This window comes from Aotus nancymaae, unplaced genomic scaffold (genome assembly GCF_030222135.1).
Source record: "Aotus nancymaae isolate 86718 unplaced genomic scaffold, 86718_ANA_hifiasm-v0.15.2.pri h1tg000090l, whole genome shotgun sequence".
Classification (NCBI taxonomy): domain Eukaryota; kingdom Metazoa; phylum Chordata; class Mammalia; order Primates; family Aotidae; genus Aotus; species Aotus nancymaae.
In genome coordinates this window covers 5159843-5182104 of record NW_026988505.1, presented here as the reverse complement: position 1 = coordinate 5182104, position 22262 = coordinate 5159843, and the positions used below count along the sequence as shown (strand labels likewise).

Sequence of the window (22262 nt, the reverse complement as noted above, 5' to 3'; positions counted from 1 at the left end):
CCTATTTCAGCATATTCTCAGCTTTCACCCCAAGGACACTCATGGAAACCTAGAGTAAGCTTTGTCCTCTTCTGACTCAAAGACCCTTCTGGATGAATACACTGATTTATTTTCATCCAATTTTATTTCAGTACTTCCAAATCTGTGATTCCAGTGAGCACAGATTGTGGTATAACCAAAGCGAGGGCCGGTGCCAGTGGCTCACAGTCCAAATTTTTGACCAAGTCGATGGCATGCTTCCTGTGCAAGGGCGTCTCATTCCTCTTCTGCTTTCAAGTATGGTCCATGCAGGTGTATTGTCACATCAGCAATGAAGGAACGACAGAGTCACTAAGCTCCATACTACAAAGTACCAGCTCTGCCGGAAGACCCCCACCTAGGTGGTGCTGAAGGAACTGAGAGGCAAACACCCAGATAGAACAGCAAAGTGGGTCTGTCTGGGGGGCCAGCAGCCTACCGACCTGAGAGCCTCAGGAGCTGACAGCATTCCAGGCTGAAGGCCCTGAGCAGATTCTGATCCACACATTTATTCTATCTGAACAGGTGACCATTATTAACAAACAGGTGTTCTGTACATTCCCATAACTCAAAAATATACCAAGTAGGCAGCTGCTACCTGCTCACCACTGACTACAGACAAACTAAGAGGTATTCTCCACAAGGGAGCCATGGGGTCAGGGTAAACTTAATATATCTCAGCACCATACCATGTCCATCTCAGAATGCTTGCATTTTTATTTTTTTGAGATGGAGTTTTGCTCTTGTCTGCAGCCTCCGTCTCCCAGGTTCAAGCCATTCTCTAGCCTCAGCCTCCCCAGTAGCTGGGATTACAGATGCCCGCCACCACACCTAGCTAATTTTTTTGTATTTTTAGTAGAGATGGGGTTTCACCATGTTGGCCAGGTTTGTTCTTGAACTCCCGACCTCGAGTGATCCACCCACCTTGGCCTCCCAAAGTGCTTGGATTACAGGCGTGAGCCACCATGCCCGGCCATGCTTACATATTTTAAAAATCCATTAATCAGACACAGGAAGCAGCAGGAAATCTATGCAATGAGTTTCATAGCTGAGGTGTCCCCTGTGTGCACGACGTGTTGCCTCCCCAAAGAGCTCACAGCAGGCAGTGGCTAAAGGTCCAGACACACAGGTGCCCCTCACCTCCCTTGCGTCTGGCTTTGAACCTGACCACAGAGCTGGAAGCAGGCATCCTCATGGGGTGAGATCATAGGGGCTGTAATCCGTAGCTCTGACCAAACCTCTTAAACATGTGACCAGCAGAAGTGAATCCCTGCTAATTGGTGAGGCCCCAGTTCACTAGGGAACAGATAACAACAGTCTCAGGTGGGTTTTTTTTTTTTTTTGAGGCCACTCGCTGAAGGCTCCAGAGGCAGAGGGAGAGAGGAGAATATTGGACTTTGGTGTTGGTCTGCTCCTAATTTTCTTTGGTCTTCTGAGACTAGAAACTTAATATTTCTGTGCATTGAGCAGTTTTTCATTTATTGAATGAAGATGCTGGCAGTTCTGCCTGTCTCGAGTGTGAGCTGTGAGTGTGAAATGGGACAGCTGCCAGGAAGGTGCCAGGAGCCTGTCTGGGTAGATGCTGCGGGGCTTTGGCACCCTCTTCTTCTTGGCCTGCTGGTGGTGGGGAGGGGTCTGTAGTTTAGTAATGACCTTGTTCTTGGGAGGCAACTCCTGCCTGCATCTGGAAGGCTTGCTAGGGCAGTGCTATACCATGCTCTTTATAAACACCCTGTTTAACTCCAAGACAGTCGGTGAAGTAGGCTTTTGTTTTTAGGAGAAGGATTACAGTTTCCAGGGATGGGAATCCCTGCACGCTAGCCTAAGCTGGAAATGGCATTTATTAGCACACTTACCTCAGAAGTACCCTGAAGCTGTCCTTCGGCACCCCCTGCTTCAGGGGTCTCCCTCTCTTGTCCTCTTCCCATTTCTTAGTTTTCTGCTCTGTGTGTTGTTTCATTTCTTCTGCTGGAGATAATGAGCTTTCCCTTGATTCCAGCTCTGTGATCCATGAGGGCAAGGCCTTGCTCCTGCATCAGCCCAGAGGTCAGTGCCTGGCCAGAAGCTGTGCTCTCCCCATACCAGGTCCAGAGAGTTCAGGGTATCTTGTGGGTAGGGAGCTGTGAGCAGCAGCCCAGCCAAGATCCTGAGGCCTGCTTCCTAGGGGTCCCACCCTTTGCTAAGGGAGCCGAGTGACCGAGTGGCAGAGAAGGTGCCCACTGGTGAGAGGGCCTTCTCGTTTTAGGATGAGATTGCTGAATTGAGCAAATCGCCTGGGCTCTTGGTGCGATTAAGTTATAGGGAAGAGACTCCGTCCTGGGTGTGTCTGACACCAAAGGGAAGGCTTTGAAAACGCATTGACCTTTCTGGAGCTTTGCCAACGTGTGCTTATTTCATCCTGGTAAAAACACAGTGAGGCGGGCATCACACATAAGGAAGTATCAGAGACGGGAAATCATCTGCCCAAGTGGCCTTTCGTCAAGGAACGTCTCACTTTCAAGCCCACCCTCCCTCTTCTGAAAGGTGCCTGAGCAGTACCCGGTTTTCACAGACAACAAGTGCTCCTGGATTCTGGTCCCACTGGCTCACTCCGTCAGTTAGAGGGGCAGGTTCCTGCCAGGCTTTGTCACTGCCTGAAGGGGCGTGCCAGTGAGTTTCCTCATCCCTGAGCTCGGGTTTTCTCAACTGTAAGAGGGGGCAGCATTGTCTGCCTCTTGGGGTGTTTGGAGACTGTGTGGTCACTGATGTCACCTGCACAGTTCCTGCATGCAGTAAAAACAAAACAAAACAAAATGTTAATTCCTCTACGTTACCCATGCACCCCCAGATACACTCAGAGAGGAGGAACAGGCAGGGGAGGAAGGGCAGGACAGATGCGGGAGGAGGGGAGTGAGCTTGGTGGAGGCTTTTTCTTAAATTGGAAGAGGTGGTGGGAAACACAGGCTGGAGATATAGGTATCTAGAGAGATTTCCCATGGTTGGAAATGCGCTCCATAGTTTAGGAATATTTAAAATCATGCATGTTCTGGTGAAACCCCATCTCTACTAATACAAAAAATTAGCTGGGCATGGTGGCGCGTGCCTGTAATCCCAGCTACTCAGGAGGCTGAGGCAGGAGAATTGCCTGAACCCAGGAGGCAGAGGTTGCGGTGAGCCGAGATCGCGCCATTGCACTCCAGCCTGGGTAACGAGTGAAACTCCGTCTCAAAAAAAAAAAAAAAAAAAAAATCATGCATGTTCATGATAGATTACAAAAATATGTAAAGAGTAAAAAAAAAAAAAAAAAACATCGTCCCAATCCCCATTCTTATTTTCATACTTTTCTTTCTTTCTATATTTTAAGACCTTTTCAAGTTGGTCTATACTAAAACCCACAACTTTTTATGATTATCAAAGCAGCATATATTTATTTTAGAAAATACTGAAACTCAGCATTTTATTTAGGAGATAATAAAACCTATCTGTAATCCAACATCCAGATATAATTACTGATCTCTTTTTTCTTTTTTTTTTAAATCCTCTTTTTGTGAGATAGCTCATACTTGGAGCTGTCATGTGGATACTATATCAATCTGCCATTCTTTGTGTAGTTTAAAAACTTGCTTTTATTTTATTATCATTTTTTTGAGACACAGTCTCATTCTGTTGCCCAGGCTGGAGTGCAGTGACATAATCTTGACTCACTGCAGCCTTGACCTGCAGGGCTCAAGTGATCCTCAGACCTCAGTCTACGAAGTAGCTAGGACTACAGATGCTACACGCCACCACACTCAGCTTTTTTTTTTTTTTTTTTGTATTTTTAGTAGGGACAGGGTCTCACCATGTTGCCCAGGCTGGCCTTGAACTCCTGACCTCAGGTTATAGTCCCGCCTCAGCCTCCTGCAGTGCTGGGATTACAGGCATGAGGCACCATGCCCAGCCTGTATAGTTTCATCTGGGTATTTTCAGAGTTGTTACTGTTTTAATTTCCCTGGTTAACATCCATTCATCTATCCATCTATCCATCCATCTGTCCATCCATCCAAACATCCATCCATCTGTCCATCCATCCATCCATCTGGCTGGTTGTCCTTACAGAGCCCAGCCTGTGCTAATGGTAGAGTGAAAGGTAATCCTGCTTTTTGTGAATTTTACGTTTTTATGGAAAAGGATGATACGTATACCTCCCGATCTGTAATGATACTATGTGGTGCTAAAATAAGACTTTCTCTGCAAACACAGACTGTAGAGCAACTAAAATCAGAAGTGAGGAAGGCTTATTAGAGAACGTACCATGGGAGCTTGAGCTTAAAGAATGAGCAAGAATTCTGCTTCTCAAACCAGGATGGGGGTTGTCTGAGGCAGCGAGAATTGCACAGGCAAAAGCTCTACTATTAATATACGAATACACAAATATGCCCTACATGCACACACACATGCACACACACACACAGGAACATGCGTGCATATACACACACACACACCTGTAGGCAGGTTATCAGGGCAGCCATGGGCAATTCCATGAGCTCATGCAGTAGGACAGACGGTGTGAGGCATGAGGGTGGGTGAGTTGGGAGCACATTGCTCAATACTTTATTTACTGGCCTACAGAGCTTGGACTTTAAGAATATATCTTGTATAAATGCTCGTCTTCAGGAAATTCCCAATGATTTTACTTCTTCCAATTAAGTCCTGCTAGGAGATTCACCCTGCTGTTACTCCCCTCAATGACTCCAGGCAGGCAGGTGGGGGCAGCTGGTGGAGCCGGGCTGGGCCTGACCCAGTGCTGCCCCGTCTCCCACTGTGTCACGCTCAGAACTGAGCAGAGCACCCTGACTTGCTGGGTTGTGTCTACAGGATGCAGGGGCAACAGGGGACCCACCTGAACATCCTGGAGGCTTCGCTCAACCCCTGCATGATGGTAGCAGGCGTCAGCTCGGATGGGGCCTGGAGTCTGAATGACTCAAGAGGCGTCATGCTGCAGTGGTTGATGGTGTGGGCAGTGGAGCCAGCTGCTTGGCTCATTTCTGCCTCTGCCCCTTAAAACTGCATGGCTTATAGAACGCATGATATTGGTAAAATCACATAAATGGCTGATCACAACACTGTCCTCCCAGAAGGCTCATGAGGGTCCTGTGTGTTGATATGATATAACACACAACAGAATACTGCCTGGCAAAATAGATGTCCGCTGCTCTGTATCTGTTTGGACTCATGTGTTGTCAGGTCATGCTGCAGTTCAGCTGGTCTCCTGGGAGGCCCTTCATAAAAAATAAGCTAAAAGAGACCAGGTGCGGTGGCTCATGCCTGTATCCCAGCACTTTGGGAGCCTGAGGTGGGTGGATCACTTGAGGTCAGGAATTCGAGATCAGCCTGGCCAACATGGTGAAACCCCGTCTCTACTAGAAATACAAAAATTAGCTGGGTGTAGTGGCAGGTGCCTGTAATACCAGCTACTTGGGAGGCTGAGGCAGCAGAATCACTTGAACCCAGGAGGCAGAGGTTGCAGTGAGCTGAGATTGTGCTATTGCACTACAGCCTGGGCAACAAGGGAGAGACTCTGTCTCAAAAAAAAAAAAAAAAAAAAGCTAAAAGAGTATAGATTGTGCTCTGGTGGGACAGACTCTAATGAATGTTGCTTGATATATTATGGGACGTTCACTTATTCTTTCAATGACTCAACAAACTCCACCCTGCAGCAGACATCCTCCCCATTTCTAAACTACACAGAAAATACTGCCTACAATTGGTTTTAGTTTTCTTCTATCCAAGTAGTATCTCATTGCTTGAACCATTGTAGGCATCCTCAAGGCAAACACTAATAGCAGAAGCCACTTTTCTTGTCCTCCAGGACAGCACAGAACCTCGCTTTTAGTAGCAGTATGGCGAAGTTAAATATGGGATGCATTTTACAAGGAAAATATATTTCCTGAGTGGTGTTCCCTCCTGTCTAGCTTTAGGCTGTGTAATGCTGCACATTTTGATGGTCTTCCTTACACTATTTTCTATGCCTTAAAGAGTCCTGAGAAAATGTGGATCAGGGCTGGGTGTAAGGACAGCTAGCTCCATAGAGCGTCGGTGTCCACAATGGCACCGATTCCCTCCTTGCTGTATCCTCCTTCGGTCCTGCCTGCCCAGAAGCCATGGACCAGTTTTCATTTGGGCCTGGAGAGGAAATAACCTTGAAAAGCAGTATTTGTAGGAACAGTTGAAAGTGAGTCAATACATAGAATCCAACAGAAATTCTGACTGGGTGTGGTGGCCCACACCTGTAGTCCAAGCAAATTTAGGAGGCTGAGGCAGGTGGATTACTTAAGCCTGGAAGTTCAAGACTACCCTGGGCAACATAGTGAGATCCCATTTCTACTAAACATTCAAAAATTAGCCAGCTATGGTGGTGCACCCTGGTAGTCACAGCTACTTGGGAGGCTGAGGTGGGAGGATCTCTTGAGCCCAGGAGTTGAGGCTGCAGTAAGCCATGATTGTGCCACTGTCCTCCAGCCTGGATAACAGAGCAAGACCCTGTCTCAAAACACAAACAGAAGAAATCCTGAGATTCCATGCAAGTTTCTAAGGCACTATAATTTTTCTTAGATTTATGGCTTTTCTTTCTGAATTAACCTCTCAATTCACTGGCTATTTAACTGTGTGAATGGCATCTTTTTGGTGATGTTGGAGGCCATATGGGCACAGCCCAGGCTCTAGTCCCAGCAACGCTGTGGTCTAACGGGGTGTGGAAGGACACAGGCAAAGCATGGAAGATGCTGGAAGGAATTTTTCTTTTTTTGAGATGGAGTTTTACTCTTGTTGCCTAAACTGGAGCACAGTGGTGTGATCTCAGCTCACTGCAACCTCTTACTCCCAGGTTCAAGCAAGTCTCCTGCCTCAGCCTGCTGAGTAGCTGGGATTACAGGCCTGTGCCAGCAAGCCCAGCTACTTTTGTATTTTTTTTAGTAGAGACGGGGTTTTGCCATATTGGCCAGGCTGGACTTGAACTCCTGACCTCAGGCGATCCACCTGCCCTGTCTTAGCCTCCTGAAGTTTTGGGATTAGAGGTGTGAGCCACCACGCCCAGCCAAAGGACTTTCTTAGAAGCAAAACATACCATAGAAGTTTACATAAACTCCCTAAGTCAATTATCGCATTCTTTTAAAAAATTAAGCTGCCTGTAATTATTTGAAAGAAGATTCTATTTAGCAACCAGTATTATTAAAATAGAGCATCGTATTTAATACTGAATAATCTAATGTCCACATTAAATATATAATGTCCACATTGGGAAATCATATTTTTAAATTTGTATTAATAGTAAAAAAATGTCTGGAAACTTAAAGTGTAGATACTTATAAGGCCCAGAAGAAACTTACATCCTTTGGTGGAAAATACTACATATATTTTATTGTTTATATTTAATAATATTTATATTTAGCCTTTGTTCTTATGAAATGGTTTCCTAATTACCAGCAAGAAGGAAACTGCTCACTGCCCATCTCCCCTGTGCCCCCCAATGCCTTCCATAGAAACTGCAATGCTGACTTTCTGTGCATGGCCTGATTGTGACTCCACAAGTGGGTTCAGGAAACCCTTGTTGACAATTACCCAGGGAAAAAATCCTTCCAAACGCCCTGATTGGGGTTGGGAGAGTTTCAGTTATTTCCCAGTAACAAGGATGGGCACCCTGTGCAGAACCTCAGGAAGCCTCTTAGTGGAATTCTGATTCTAGAGCCAACCACAACATGGGGGTGGGGGAAATCCCTTTGGAAATCCCTGACTTCCCATACAAAGAAGTCTGACCCTACCAGTTGACACAGTTGTTGACACCTCAGAGGGTTGCTAAATCCAAAAGACTGACTCCTCTCCATCTATTTTAAGGTAAAAATTTCAGTAATGGGTCATTCTGGAAAATAAAACTGCAACCCCTTAATGTTGAGTTTCTTTTAATATCACTTGAGACCAAAAAGGGCCTCCTGCTTAACCTCCTTTCCCACGTGGTGTCTGACACCACGTCCATTCTGCAGGGAGACCTGCGCAGGGCAGGCCTGTTTAGTGCCATGAGACCATCTCCTGGAAGGGCTGCCCAGAGCCTCCTAGAGGGGACAGCGGAGGGCACCTGGGCCCCGGATGCAGCTGTGCTGCTGCTCAACAGCGTAGCTGCAGATCTCAGTGTCAGAAACGCCGCTGATGGAGGTGGACAGGGACCTGCTGGCCTGATTTTGGCTTTTGGCAGGTGATCTCAATGCAGTGGTGTCTAAAAAGCCTTGTAGTTCCTCCTGGTGAAAGTGCAAGGCCGTACCATGCTGAGACTATCCCTGGCTCTGCCAGTTTGCTCTGTAACGTGAGCCATATGGCAGGCAGGAGGACGGGGGTGGGGGGTGGGGATGACATCCATGGAATAGATAAGGCCACCACCTCTGCTGGAAGGGCCCCTCAGAAGGACACAATTTAATAACGTATGTGTATTGGAAAAGCAACATTAAGACCTTTTGAATCATGACTTTTGAGATGATTGAGTTTTATTTTTTTCTGGGGCCAGCTGGACTAAGAACAGTTCTATCCCAGGTGTGAGTTGAACATCCCAAATCTGAAATTGAAGATGCTCCAAAATCTGAAATATTTTGAGTGCTGACATAATGCTCACTGGATCCTTTCAGATTTGGAGTTCTTGGAGTTGAAAAGTAAGTATAAATGCAAATATTTTAAAATTCAAAAAATTGAAAATCCTGAAGAGCTCAGGCATTTGGGATGAGGGCTAGTCAGCCTCTAGCCAGACAGCTTCCTTTTTGGCACAGTAGAGGTGGGTCCCTCGCTGCTGGGGACACTGTGGGCTGCTTTCCAGTGTGTCTGTTTGTCATGGAGATGTCTCTCTTGCTTAACTGTAGTTACAACAAAATGTATACTTATCAAACACTCAGGCTTTGAACTGATTTCATAGGACTTTTTAGGGCAAAGTTCCAAATTTAAGCTTTTAAAATCCATTTGGGGCCGGGCACGGTGGCTCACACCTGTAATTCCAGCACTTTGGGAGGCCGAGATGGGCAGATCATAAGATCAGGAGAGGGGCCAGGCGCGGTGGCTCACACCTGTAATCCCAGCACTTTGGGAGGCCGAGGCGGGTGGATCACGAGGTCAAGAGATCGAGACCATCCTGGTTAACATGGTAAAAACCCGTCTCTACTAAAAATACAAAAAATTAGCTGGGCACGGTGGCACGTGCCTGTAATCCCAGCTACTCGGGAGGCTGAGGCAGGAGAATTGCCTGAACCCAGGAGGCGGAGGTTGCGGTGAGCCGAGATCGTGCCATTGTACTCCAGCCTGGGTAACAAGAGTGAAACTCCGTCTCAAAAAAAAAAAAAAAAAAAAGATCAGGATATCGAGGCCATCCTGGCTAACATGGTAAAAGCCCATCTTGACCAAAAATTAAAAAAAAATTAGCTGGGCATGGTGGCATGAGCCTGTAGTCCCAGCTACTCAGAAGGCCGAGGGAGAATTGCTTGAACCTGGGAGGCAGAAGTTGCAGTGAGCTGAGACTGCGCCACTGTACTCCAGCCTGGGCAACAGAGTGAGACTCTGTCTTAAAAATAAAATTAAAAAAAAAAAAAAAATCCATTTGACTGATTGCATGATTCCCTTCAGTCTGTGATGATTAATTACATAATTTGACTCTCAGGACAGAGGCTCCTGTACATTGCAGGACAGTCCAGCCAAAGAAAGAACTAGCGAGCTCTGAGACCCCTTCCAGGCCAAGAAGAAAGTTTACTACAGTGGATTTCTAAGGGCCATGTCTTCTGTATCTTACAGAAGCAGTGTTAAATGAATAAGCCAACTGAGACAGCCAGTTCTTGGATTTTATTTCAGATATAAGGTTCCTGTGTATTTCTGATTTGAAAGAAAAGTTTGTCTTAGTTTTGTTCTCCCTCTCCTTTGCATGACTCAGCTGGCTGGAAAGACTCTGCAGTCTTCGGGGCTGGTGCCCTTCACTGAGGCAGCTTCACAGCTTTTCCAGTTTGGGTCACCCTTGCATTGTGGTCCTTTCCCTGGTGCTGGACACAGGAGACCCTTGTGTCCTGCTCTGCCATTGTCTGTGACCTATCCTGGGGCTCAGAGCTTCAGAGTTCTCAAAAACCTTAATACTACATTCCCCAGGCATCTTATGACAATTCTGTGCACATAGGGTGTGTGCCAACATTTTATTGTGAAAGACAGAGGGAGGGAAAGAAAGAGATGAGGAGAGTTAGATGTCTAGAGTTTCCAACTTGAAGACACTTATTTCTGAGAATACTGGGGAAGCCTTTTCAGGGACAGAGTGGCAGAAAGAGCAGGGCATTTATAGTAACCAGGTAATGCTATTATGTATAATAAGTGGAACATCAGATGTTGGGGGACTAAGCATCATTTTTCCTATTTCACTTGAGAGATGAACACTCAATCTGTATAAATATAAGCGTGGTCATGTTTTGTATGTCTTTGTTGTCCACATAATTTTCTTTAGAAAGCCAGAATAAAGTTGGCTTATGTGGACTCTAAGACTTCTAAGTTTCTTTCCAGCATCTTAGGGAGTGTCCGTGAAGTGTTTGCCAATTTGGGAAAGACATTTGATTTTATTCTATAATTCATCTGCTGGCACTCACATCTGCTTTCCACTTACTTCATTCAGTCTTTCTGCTCTGATTTTTCTTTTGCTGCATTTAGGCTGTTTGGATAATTGCTTCTCTGAGGTTTTTCAGGGTTGTAATTCTAAGAATTTAAACAGATTTAGGAGTTGGTGCCATTTGGGGTCCCTGAATTCATGCTTTTGGCTGAAGCTGATTCCAGAGATGCATCCTAGCACCTGTCTACAAATAGTTGTAACCGAATTTGAAATAATTAACTGGGAAACACTGAAAGAAAATTGCGATCTGTTAAAAAATTGATAAAATCACACAGTCCAGTGATGCTTTGTCATTAAAGGAGTTCTTGATGCTACTTACGCTTTTTATGTTGAAAACAGGAAACTGTTGATATTCCACTGCTTTTGACCTACAGAACTAGCAACTTCATATGGTTCAACTGATGTACGTTGGGCCATAATGTTTGGTGGTGCCTAATGCTTGAACTGGGTTCTCCTTCTTAGTCTTCAAAATCAAGAGAAGAATATCGAGAGGGCACTTTAAAATATACCTAAATAATTCTGCATGTCTTATTCATCAAACTCTCCAGCAGAGAAAAATCACAACCCCTTTACCACTAAAACTGAATTCTATAATCTGAACATTGGAGAGGGAAGGGTGGTAGATTCCACTGACACAAAATAACCTTACTGAAAAATGCACAAATATCCTCTTTTTTTGTCCTATGAACAGGAACAAGAGCATGATGAGGTGACACGGAAACACCTGATATCCCAGCAAAGGAAGCTGCAGAGGAAGGGCCCTGCCCCATGAGTGAGGACGGCCTCCAGGAGCACAGCACTGTTTTAACACCCCCTGGCAGTGAATGACGGATAACCAGGTATATGGGGAGGTGTGGATGCACACACACGTTGTGAGCTCCTGAGACCAGGACACAGGACACAGGACCAGTATCCTCCCGCTGACCTTGCAGTTGTGTAGACTGAAGTGGGAACCACAGAGGAGGAGAGCCCACAGTGGGGCCCTTTTCCGGACATAAGGTTAAATCAAGGCTTTGAAGTTTGGGCCACAGCCGGTCTCAGCTTTCTGCGTCCTCAAGGCGAGGTGATGTGTTGGAATGTGAAGTGAGTGAGTACGGACCCCTAAGAGCGAGGGTGCACCTGATACCTGGTCACCCAGCGTTGCAGAGAGGTACAGCCAGTCATCCAGGCTGCAGACAGACCGCAATAAACTGCAGCTCCAGTCCGTGCTGGATGTTGGCTGGCGTGGTCTTACGCCAGCTGGAGACCATTCACCAAGACTTTCTGGGCAGATTTAAAGTTACTGGGGTTCAGAAGCTCAGCACGAGTTGGACACACCCCTCCTCGCAGGAGATGTGAGGGGAAGGGCGAGTGGGTAGCAGCGTGTGAGATCCCTCCCACACACACACACAAAACAAAAAAAAGCGTGGACACCCAGAAGTGAAATCTGATCGCGTGCCAGGAAAAGCTGTGAAGCTGGAAACCCCAGAGTAACGCTCGACCTTGGCCAGACCTGCGGGCTGCGGAGCCGGGGGCGTGTGGGTGCAGCACAGCTAACCCATGGAGCACGCGGTGGCCCCCTGCGTCCTCTATCAGGGGACCGAGCCTGGGGTTGCGGGAGAGCCCGATCAGCCGCCTCCGGGCGCGGGGGAGGGCGAGAGCGAGGGCACCGCGTCCCCAGCGCAGACACCCTGCAGTCTCAGTGCGTCCCTGTGCTTCAGCTCCGGGGAGGAGTCCCCGCCGCAGTCCCGCTCCTCGGCGGCGGAGGGCGCGGCCACCTCCCCGCCCTCCAGCGGCGGCCCGCGGGTGGTGGAGCGGCAGTGGGAGGCCGGCAGCACGGGCGCCGCGTCCCCGGAGGAGCTCGCGTCCCCGGAGGAGCGCGCGTGCCTGGAAGAGTCCGCGGCGGCGTCCCCCGAGCCGCGCGCCTGGATTGAGGACCCCGCGTCCCCCGAGGAGCCCGCGCCCGTGCCCCCGGGGTTCGGGGCGGTGTACGGGGAGCCAGACCTGGTTCTGGAGGTGTCGGGACGCCGGCTGCGCGCGCACAAGGCAGTGCTGGCGGCGCGCAGCGACTACTTCCGCGCGCGCGCGTCGCGGGACGTGCTGCGGGTGCAGGGCGTGAGCCTGGCGGCGCTGCGACTGCTGCTGGCAGACGCCTACAGCGGGCACATGGCGGGCGTGCGGCCCGACAACGTGGCCGAGGTGGTGGCCGGCGCGCGCCGACTGCAGCTGCCCGGAGCCGCGCAGCGCGCCACCGACGCCGTGGGGTCGCAGCTGAGCCTGGCCAACTGCTACGAGGTCTTGAGCGCGGCCAAGCGGCAGCGGCTGAACGAGCTGCGCGACGCCGCGTACCGCTTCATGAGCGACCACTACCTGGAGGTGCTGCGCGAGCCCGCCGTGTTCGGGCGCCTGTCAGGCGCCGAGCGGGACCTGCTGCTGCGCCGCCGCCTGCGCGCCGGCCGCGCGCACCTCCTGGCCGCGGCGCTGGGGCCGGCCGGGGAGCGCGCTGGCAGCCGGCCGCAGAGCCCCTCGGGAGACTCGGACGCACGCGGGGACGCGGCCGTCTACTGCTTCCACGCTGGGGCCGGGGAGTGGCGCGAGCTGACGCGGCTGCCCGAGGGCGCGCCGGCGCGGGGCTGCGGCCTGTGCGTCCTATACAACTACCTCTTCGTGGCGGGCGGCGTGGCGCCAGCGGGCCCCGACGGCCGCGCTCGCCCTTCCGACCAGGTCTTCTGCTACAACCCGGCCACCGACACCTGGAGCGCCGTGCGGCCTCTGCGCCAGGCGCGCTCGCAGCTGCGGCTGCTGGCCCTGGACGGCCACCTCTACGCCGTGGGCGGCGAGTGCCTGCTCAGCGTGGAACGCTACGACCCGCGCGCCGATCGCTGGGCCCCAGTGGCGCCGCTGCCCCGGGGCGCCTTCGCTGTGGCACACGAGGCCACCGCCTGCAACGGCGAGATCTACGTGTCTGGGGGCTCTCTATTTTACCGCCTGCTCAAGTACGACCCGCGGCGTGACGAGTGGCAGGAGTGCCCATGCAGCAGCAGCCGCGAGCGGTCGGCCGACATGGTGGCCCTTGACGGCTTCATCTACCGCTTTGACCTCAGCGGCGGCCGCGGCGAGGCGCAGGCGGCGGGGCCGGGCGGCGGGGTCAGCGTGTCCCGCTACCACTGCCTGGCCAAGCAGTGGAGCCCTTGCGCCTCGCCCCTGCGCCCCCCCGGCGCCCCCGCGGGCCTGCAGCCCTTCCGCTGCGCTGCTCTAGACGGCGCCATCTACTGCGTGAGCCGCGTGGGCACCTGGCGTTTCCTGCCTGCCCGGGACGGCGAGGCCGGCGGCGACGCAAGCCAGGGCGGCGGCTTCGAGGCACTGGGCGCCCCCTTGGACGCCCGGGGCGTGCTCATCCCGTTCACTCTCCGTCTGCCTGAGAAGCCCCAAGGAGAGCTGGGCACCGCGTAGGCCGGCGGGGTAGGCGGGCGTTTCCCCCGGGGCGTCGGGGGTGGCTTTGAGGCCAGCGGAGAAGGACAGGTGCGGGGAGTCGGGCCGCTGGTCGTTTGGACGGTTCGAAGGAGCCCCAAGGACGCTGGGCAAGGCCGCTTCTGGTTTGCTTTCCTTTTTGCTTCTCTTTGCTTGTGGCGGTCGATGCTGTGAGACCCAGGGGTTGTGCAGATGGGTCCCTTGACAGGAAGCAGAAAAGGCTGTGGGATCCGCAGGATACAGTGGGTGGACCTAGGGGTGCTGAGGCGCCCTGAAGCCGGCCCTGGGGTGTCCTGAACCCCTCAGAGCACCAAGACTCCACGTGGGGGCCTGGGGCCCTCAAGTAGGTCGCCACTACCTACCAGTGGAAGCTCTCAGAGAAAGTCACGCTTTTTAATTTTGGCTTGAGATTTAAAATTATAACTGATAAGTAAAGCTCTTTCTAATTTAGTTGAAAAGTTTGTACCACTATGTGCTTGCTTTGGTTGGCTCAACTCCAAAAAGAGTAACTTAATAAGCATTAAAGGTAAAATATTTGATTACCAGTAAGGTTTCTTGACCAATATGAATCGGAAGTATTTCCTTTTCCACACCATTGCTACTCAGACTCAATTTCCTACAGCAGCTCCGTCTCACTGTTGGACCAACAGGGCTTTCGTATTTTCTGTTTAAAGGATGTTAACTGTGGTCAGCGATGTAGCGTTGATTTACCATTATTTAAATTTTAAGTCTTTAGTGGCTAAATGTTACCAAACAGCATATCATAAGTAGGAAAAACTTTCAGGGGTGTTCGTATATCTAAAAAGCAATCTTCAGTAGCCCACTCTGTATGCCCAGCCACTTTCATATTTTGAAATGAGATAAAATTCCAGAAAGGGAAAATCATTTTGTTTTGACAGTTCCGTAAAAATCTGTAGGCACATTTTAAACCCACTATTTCTGATGTTTTAAATATGGATCGTGTAGTTGTGATGAGGGAGAATAATTTTTACAATCACTATTCTAAGAAAGTGGCTGAGTGACAGTGGGCATAGTAAGGTATATAACAAGGAAGTGACATGCTTGTGCACGGTAGGTTAGCAAGTAAACTGCATGTACTTAATTGAATTGAATTCCAAAATGCCCTAATAGAATTAACATGAGGCTGACTGCACTGATTGACAGGGTATGAGGATTAAAAACAAATCAATTGGGTCTTTCCTCATTTAACATTTTACTTCTCAAGTATGTATATGGAGGACTTACAAGTTTGAGGATGAGATACATGCTCAGAAATAGAGGCAAACATTTGAACTCTGAATCCAACCCATTTTCTTATTGAAAGAGGAAAATAAATGAAAGGTCCTGGAAGTCACCAGATGAAATCTTGCCTACTTAAATATTATTTGTTTTTTAATCCAGTGACGGGAACTGCTATCTCTGTAGAAACTGGTGGGTAATTGAAAAATATGTTATGCTTTTTAAAGAGTCTGTGCCACAGTTAAGTGTATTTAGAAGTGATCAACTTGGATCTTACGCATGACTCGGGGACTGGAATTTATGATCTGGGTTAGAGTATGTTCTGGGGACGTGTTTGCTTGCCCATGGTTACTCATGAACTGAGGGGATAGATTGGCAACTTGGTTAATCATCTTGGGAAAGAAAAACAGACTTCATATCGCCTGACTGTATTGGCCTTTTATAGGAGTATACTGGAGAAATGGTTGTAGGAACAGTGTTTACAGCAAAAGGAAACAAATAATGTCCATTTTAAGCAATGTACCATTCACACTGTCCTGCATTTTCCTCTAGAATTTTATTATTAATGGTAGAAATTTTTATATGAAATGGGACCAGGACCTTAAAGATCAAACTCATATGCTATTATCACTGTGATTTTACTTGTGAAATCATTCCTGTAATGTTTATTGTTTGAAAATGAAATGTGGAAATTGGGCTTCCAAAGTAACACCGTCCCTGGAAGGAGGACATGAGAAGTGGTGGATGCCCTCGGTTGGGGGCAGCTGCACCGTCACATGCCCCCGGGAGTTCCCCTGTCTTTCCAGCATTTCATTTAGTGAAGGAACGCCCACAGTAGCATAGCACCACTTCCTGTGGGGCCCTGTACTCCCATCACCTTCTCACAATAACATACACAAAAAACCTAAAGAATAAGAGAAAAGAATTAATACCAACCATTAAAGGATGTCCAGCCAACCTATTTTGGAAATACATAGAATAGTATACACAACATTTCTAAATAGTAGTATCACATAAAAACACATACTAGAGGACCTGCCTTGCCGTCGGCAGCATTTTTGCTTTTTGGGGGCCAGTACCTGGGCTGTGGAGCCACTAGGGTTTGCAACCATGAAACAAAGAGAAAAGCCACACCCTCCAAGGCTTTGATTCCAGAACTGCTGGTTCAAGGGCAGAGGTATTTGCTGAGACTGACTGGCAATGTCTGATGCTCCAGGTAGGATCTTTTCCAATTCAGAGTGATGTTCTCTATGTCTGCGTCCAACACTGTGTAGGAAAAAGGTTGGTGCAAAAATATTGCTGATCATCTACCCGTTAAAAGAGTCAGATGAGGCTAGTGCGTTGATGACAGCTATCCACACTTTTCATGAAATTAACCCATACACAGGGATGTTTCCAAATGTCTAAAAAGGCAGTGGTGTCTTCTGGGGAAAATGTTATGCACGGAAGCCTGACCTTTTGCTTCGTTGACAGCAGTCCCTTCTGTATTGCCAATCAAGGTTCATTTCGGATTCAGAGGAATGAGCTTGAGCCTTACTCCTTTTCCTTCTGGTTTTATTCTTCATCTTGAGAACAGCCCTCCACTCCGCACTGCTTCCTGCAGCTTTGTAGAGCTGGGATTTGGAACTTCAGGATTTGGTTTCTGAGTCTGTGGAGGCACTGACTTCTTTTCCTGTAAGAAAATGAATGTTGTGGAAATTCTTTGGCTGCTTAACTAAAACTCATGACTATATCAGTTTGGCTACAAATACTTGAGTAAGAAATTAATCATCTGTGCTGTTTCTGCTAATATTTGGTGTCACCACTAATTCTGGCAGCAGCCGTTGAATCTGTTAGTCTTAGTTAACTTCCTGTAAATGATTTGGAAATAGGATGTTTTTGACGTTCTTTTGTCTTTTCCTGAAATCAAGATAGATTCAAGACATAATCTCTTGTAAGATCTTAGTGGAGCAAATGTAAACAAAAGTGCATTTTTGTGTTCTCGTTTAGATGCTTTCCAACTTATAAAAAGTTTTATTTTGGGGTTAAAAATCAGTCAACTTTCTGATTTTCCCCTTTCTTCTGCAATATTATTATTCATAAGAAGATAACACAAGCTGAAAATGGAAATCTGCAGTTGTTTCATTTGCATTGCATTTATTTCTGCGGCCAATCATTTCCACTTTTTCCACATGGGGAGAAAGTCCAGACTGTGCAATCTTCAGGCACCCAGCACAGACCCTGTGCTGGCAGGTGCTTCTGACTCGCTAACTGAATGGATTTGGATGGAACGGACATAAAACAGAAGATGGGTTCTCATGTGAGATCAAAGCTCCTCCAAAGCCTGTTCAAGCTCTAAGTGGTTCTCAAATGTTACCATTTATTAAAGATAAACTACACCCGTTGAAGGCCAAGTTCAGGCCAGCTGTTACAGTCTGTATAGTTAATGTATTTATTAATGCTTGAGTTGTAAAATCCTCGGCATAAATAGTGTAAAGCCCCGTATATCTGTCAGTTCATGCCGAGATGAAATAAATCACTCGGAAAGTGCCAGTGCTGCTGACGTGTGTCCAGGTTGCGTTTCTCTTTCTCTGCAGTGAGTGTCAGATGAGGTGCGCTCTCTCCTGTGAACCAGGGATCCTAGTGCTGCTTGTGGGACCCAGGGCTGACACCTGTGCTTGCAGCCTCCTGAAGCTCCCCCTGCACAGAGGTTCTAAGTTGGGGTGTCCCTTACCACTTGCCACTCGATTCCTCAGTCCGCTCACTGGTCCCAGCGGGGGGTCATGGCACACCACACAGGGCCTCAGGAGCACCAGGGTGGGCAGCACAGGAGCAGGTGGAAGACGAGGCCGGCGCCTTGACTGTGGTTCCCAGGGAGGCAGACCAGGGCAGAGGGAGCCGCTTCGCTGTGTGGGTTTCAGTCATTCCAGTGGGCTTTGGGCTATCACAGTGGTCTCCAGTTGCCTGGTACCGGGCCCAGGGGTGCTGCAGGGCAGGGCTTGTGTGTGACAGTAGCTGAGGAAGGGTTGGGGCGTGGACTCCGGCCGGTTGGTTTATGAGCTAAGAATGGGCTGACCCTGGGAGGACAGCATGTCCCAAGCCAGGCCAGCAAGCTCTGTGAGATGCCAAAATGTCAGAAAATACAGAAAATGAAAGAAGTGATCAGTTTAACCACCAAATGCAGTCCCCTTCCCCTGGAGCGGGTCAGGGAGGTACCAGGGTGGGCCGGTAAGAACATTGGGGCCATTCCGGATCTTCCCCAGCATCCTCTCCCCTTCCACCTGCAGTGCCTCCTCCATGAAAGTTCCCAGGTGCACCAGCACTTGGGGGAACTAACACAGAACAGGTCCTCCTGCCCACCCCCCAGATGAGAATGAACTGAGAAACGGCTCAGAAGCCAGGCAGGTGGAACCCACAGCCACGGCCTCACCCACAGGGACTATGCCAGAGGGTGGTGCTGGGTTTGCTGCCACGTGGGCTTGTGAAGGCCACCCAAGTCAGTACATTCATCCCCCCTACCCACCCCAGGGTGTCAGATGCACTCACCCCCCATCCCAGGGGGTCAGATGCACTCATTCCCCACCCCAGGGGGTCAGACACACTCACCCCCCCACCCCAGGGTGTCAGGCACACTCACCCCCACCCCAGGGTGTCAGAGACTCACCCCCACCCCAGGGTGTCAGACACTCACCCCCCACCCCAGGGTGTCAGACACTCACCCCCCACCCCAGGGTGTCAGACACACACCCCCACCCCAGGATGTCAGATGGACTCACCCCCACTCCAGGGTGTCAGACACACCCCCTATTCCAGGGTGTCAGATGCGCTCACCCCCCACCCCAGGGTGTCAGATGCGTTCATCCCCCACCCACCTAGGGTGTCAGGGCACCAGGACTCCTGGTGATGCAGCTCCATGAACTCCCTGTGAGTGCGTGCAGAGCCCTGCCTGGGGGCAGGTCCCACAGGAGAGCCCAGTTGTAAGGGAGGAGCTGCTCCCCAGGATTCTCCCCTGGGAAGAAGGGGCTGAGGTAGGGGCTGCAGAGAGGCCAGGACCAGGAGCCTTGGAAACTCCCTCCCCATGGAAACAGTTGGAGCTGCATTCCCCGGGGACACATCTGTCCTCTTGTGGATGCTCAATGTCCTGGGGGAGCACAGAAGAGCCTTTGCATGTTTCTGAGCTGTTGAAGCTTAGCGATCATCCTCTGCCCTCAGACTGGGTTTCAGGGCTGAGGTTGGATTAGAATGTTAAATACAGGGCCCTGGACACAGGGTTTGGGGTTTTTGGGACTCCGTGGCCTCTGGTGTCTCCCATGCCAACCCTGAGGGCCAAGTACGGTCTTTGAACCCAACGTGGCACAGGAGGGGTGGCCTCGAGCCCCACACCCACGCTAGAAAAGGACAAGGGACTCTCAGGCTCGTGGGGGTCTGCTCTGAGACAGCCCAGGGAGAAAGTAGTTCTGAGCTGATGAAGGGCATGGCCAGGATATGGGAGGAAGACGCCTGTTACTCTGTTCCTGTCCCGTGTGCTTGGGGCCCGGGACTCGTAAACACTGCAGTAAGACCCCGAGCTCCTGTGTGGCCACCAGCCTGCTCTCAGAGCAGGTAAGGCAGTGGCCACGACACCCAGCCATGGAGCCACCTGGGCTTCTCACTTCCTCTGACCCCAAGACCTCCTCCTCCACACTCACCTGGCTTTCTACTAAGGAAAACTTTGAGTTGAAAATGTGTGGACATAAACAGTTCTATTTTATCTTTTTCATGTGTTTGGTTTTTTTGAGATGGGGGTCTCCCTTTGTTGCCCAGGCTGGAGGGCAATGGTGCAATCTCAGCTCACTGCAGCCTCCAACTCCTGGGCTCAAATGATCCTTCTGCCTCAGCCTCCCAAGGAGCTGGGACTACAGGTGCATGCCACCATGGACAGCTGGATATTTTGGTTTTTGTAGAGACAAGGTCTCACTGTGTTGCCCAGGCTGGTGTCAGACGCCTGGCCCTGAGCTGTCTTCCCCGTTCAGCCTCTGGAGTAGCTGGGACTACAGGTGCATGTCACCTTGGTCAGCTGATGTTTTTACTTTTGGTAGAGGTGGGGTCTCACTGTGTTGCCCAGGCTGGTGTCCAGCTCCTGGACCTGAGCTGTCTTCCTGCATTGGCCTCCCAAAGTGGGGTGTGAGCCACTGCAGCCAGCCCATCATTTCTTTAGACAATTTCTACTCAATATGAGCCCACACCAAGTGTCATTGTTCATTCGTGAGGGGTCTTGAAAAATTGATTTTTCCTCTTAAAATCTTTATTTTTCATGGGGGAAAAAGGAATGTTGCTAAAAGTGCATTGCTGAGGAAAGAGTGGAGACAGAAGCTCTCCAGTCGGAAGTTATCTTAGTTTTTCTCGTAGCATTTTCTTCTGTGGAAATAGAATTCTATTTGAACTTATGGCATCAACATTTCCCCGTGCTGAGCATTAGGACTTTTATAATAAATTAGAATGGTTTTCTTAGCTGAGTATTTTGAGTATTTTAAACCTGATATAACACGAGGAAACACATGGGCCTTTTAGACTGAGGCGATGAGTCTTATAAATCGAGGCAAAAGAAAGAAGTGAGAACAATTTGCAGAAGTCTAATATTCTCTCTCAGGGAGAAAAGGGCAATTTTACCTCTTTAGACAAATGAAATTAAAGCTATTTTTCTCCCCCCATCTTCCACCTTTTTTTGTTTTAGACAGGGTCTCACTCTCTCACTGAGGCTGGAGTGCAGTGGCGCAGTCTCGGCTCACTGCAACCTCTGCCTCCCGGGTTCAAGCAATTCGCCTGCCTCAGCCTCCCAAGTAGCTCAGATTACAGGTGCACACCACCATGTCTGGCTAACTTTTGTATTTTTGGTAGAGATTGGGTTTCACCATGTTGGCCAGACTGCTGTCAAACTGCTGACCTTGAGTGATGTGCCTGCCTTGGCCTCCCAAAGTACTGGGATTACAGGCATGAGCCACCACACCCAGCCCAATTAAACCTTGTGTGTTCAGAAGAGCTGACTGTGCTTAGTTCTTCAGAGGTCATGAAGGAGGCATGTTTAGGCCCTCCCTTCAGAGCCCATTTTGCTGGCATCACCGAGTATCATCCCTACGCTAGGGTCTTGGCACAGTGATGTGGCCCTGCTGCTGATGGGCCGCGCTGTGTGACAAACACCTTAGAACACATTCTCAGGCCCTAAACATGTCCCCAAATGCTTCAGCAGCAGAAACTGAACAGTTGAATGCACACAGCCATGGGCCGCCGACTCATCATCCAGGCCTGCTTCCTGAGCATTCTGGAGGGTGGGAATTGGTCGTGGAGCCTCGGTCATCAATCCCCACAGCGCTGTCCTCAGTGATGGTTGTGACTCAGTAGAAAAAACACCAGCGATCATTCACAATTCATTATTGCAGCTCTGTTTTCTGCTCTCTGTATAGTCTGGGACACGCCACTAAGCCTCATCAATGTTCTTAGCTTCATATTCCTAAAATCTGAATCAGAGCAGCCCCCAGAGTGCTAATGAGACGGCCGTGTGGAGATAGCCATGGCAGCGTCAAGCCTCTGGGTCCAGAACAGTCTCTGCAGCTACTCCTTAAACACAGGGATTCCTGTGTCGTGACGTGAGAGAGTCTCACTTACAATCTCCTGGATGCAGCCAGAGATGTGCATTTTAACAGGAAACTTAGACGTGAGTGCTCACCTTGCCGTTCCATTAAAAACACGATTGTAGGACCTCCCAGCAGGTGGCTGGATCTAAGCATGGCACGGATTGTTCTCAGTGCGGAGCTCACAAGGCAATTGGTGTCCTTTCCACGTGATCTCCTGGCAAAGATGCCTGTGGTTATTAACTTGGATCACTCCAATGAGACTGTGGCTTGTCACAAACCTCATGTAGGATAAAAGAAGGCATTTAGGCATTAAAAAAAATCCCTCTTTTAGTAAGGGA

General features: G+C 49.5%; 1 protein-coding gene across 3 annotated transcripts in view; it reads left to right on the top strand.

Annotated features, from left to right (window-relative positions):
* The window catches only part of KBTBD11 (kelch repeat and BTB domain containing 11), a 54989-nt gene that overhangs the window by 9610 nt on the left and 23117 nt on the right, over window positions 1-22262 (top strand). Inside the window, exons 2-3 of one of the 3 annotated variants that reach the window (XM_064369786.1) lie at window positions 8531-8672; window positions 11337-14086. In XM_064369786.1, coding sequence (XP_064225856.1) covers window positions 12185-14077 — 1893 coding nt within the window. In that variant the 5' untranslated portion in view covers window positions 8531-8672; window positions 11337-12184 and the 3' untranslated portion in view covers window positions 14078-14086. Of the gene's footprint in view, window positions 1-8450; window positions 8673-11336; window positions 14087-22262 lie in introns of those variants that run through there. The other 2 variants (XM_064369785.1, XM_064369787.1) reach the window with 2 other exon arrangements.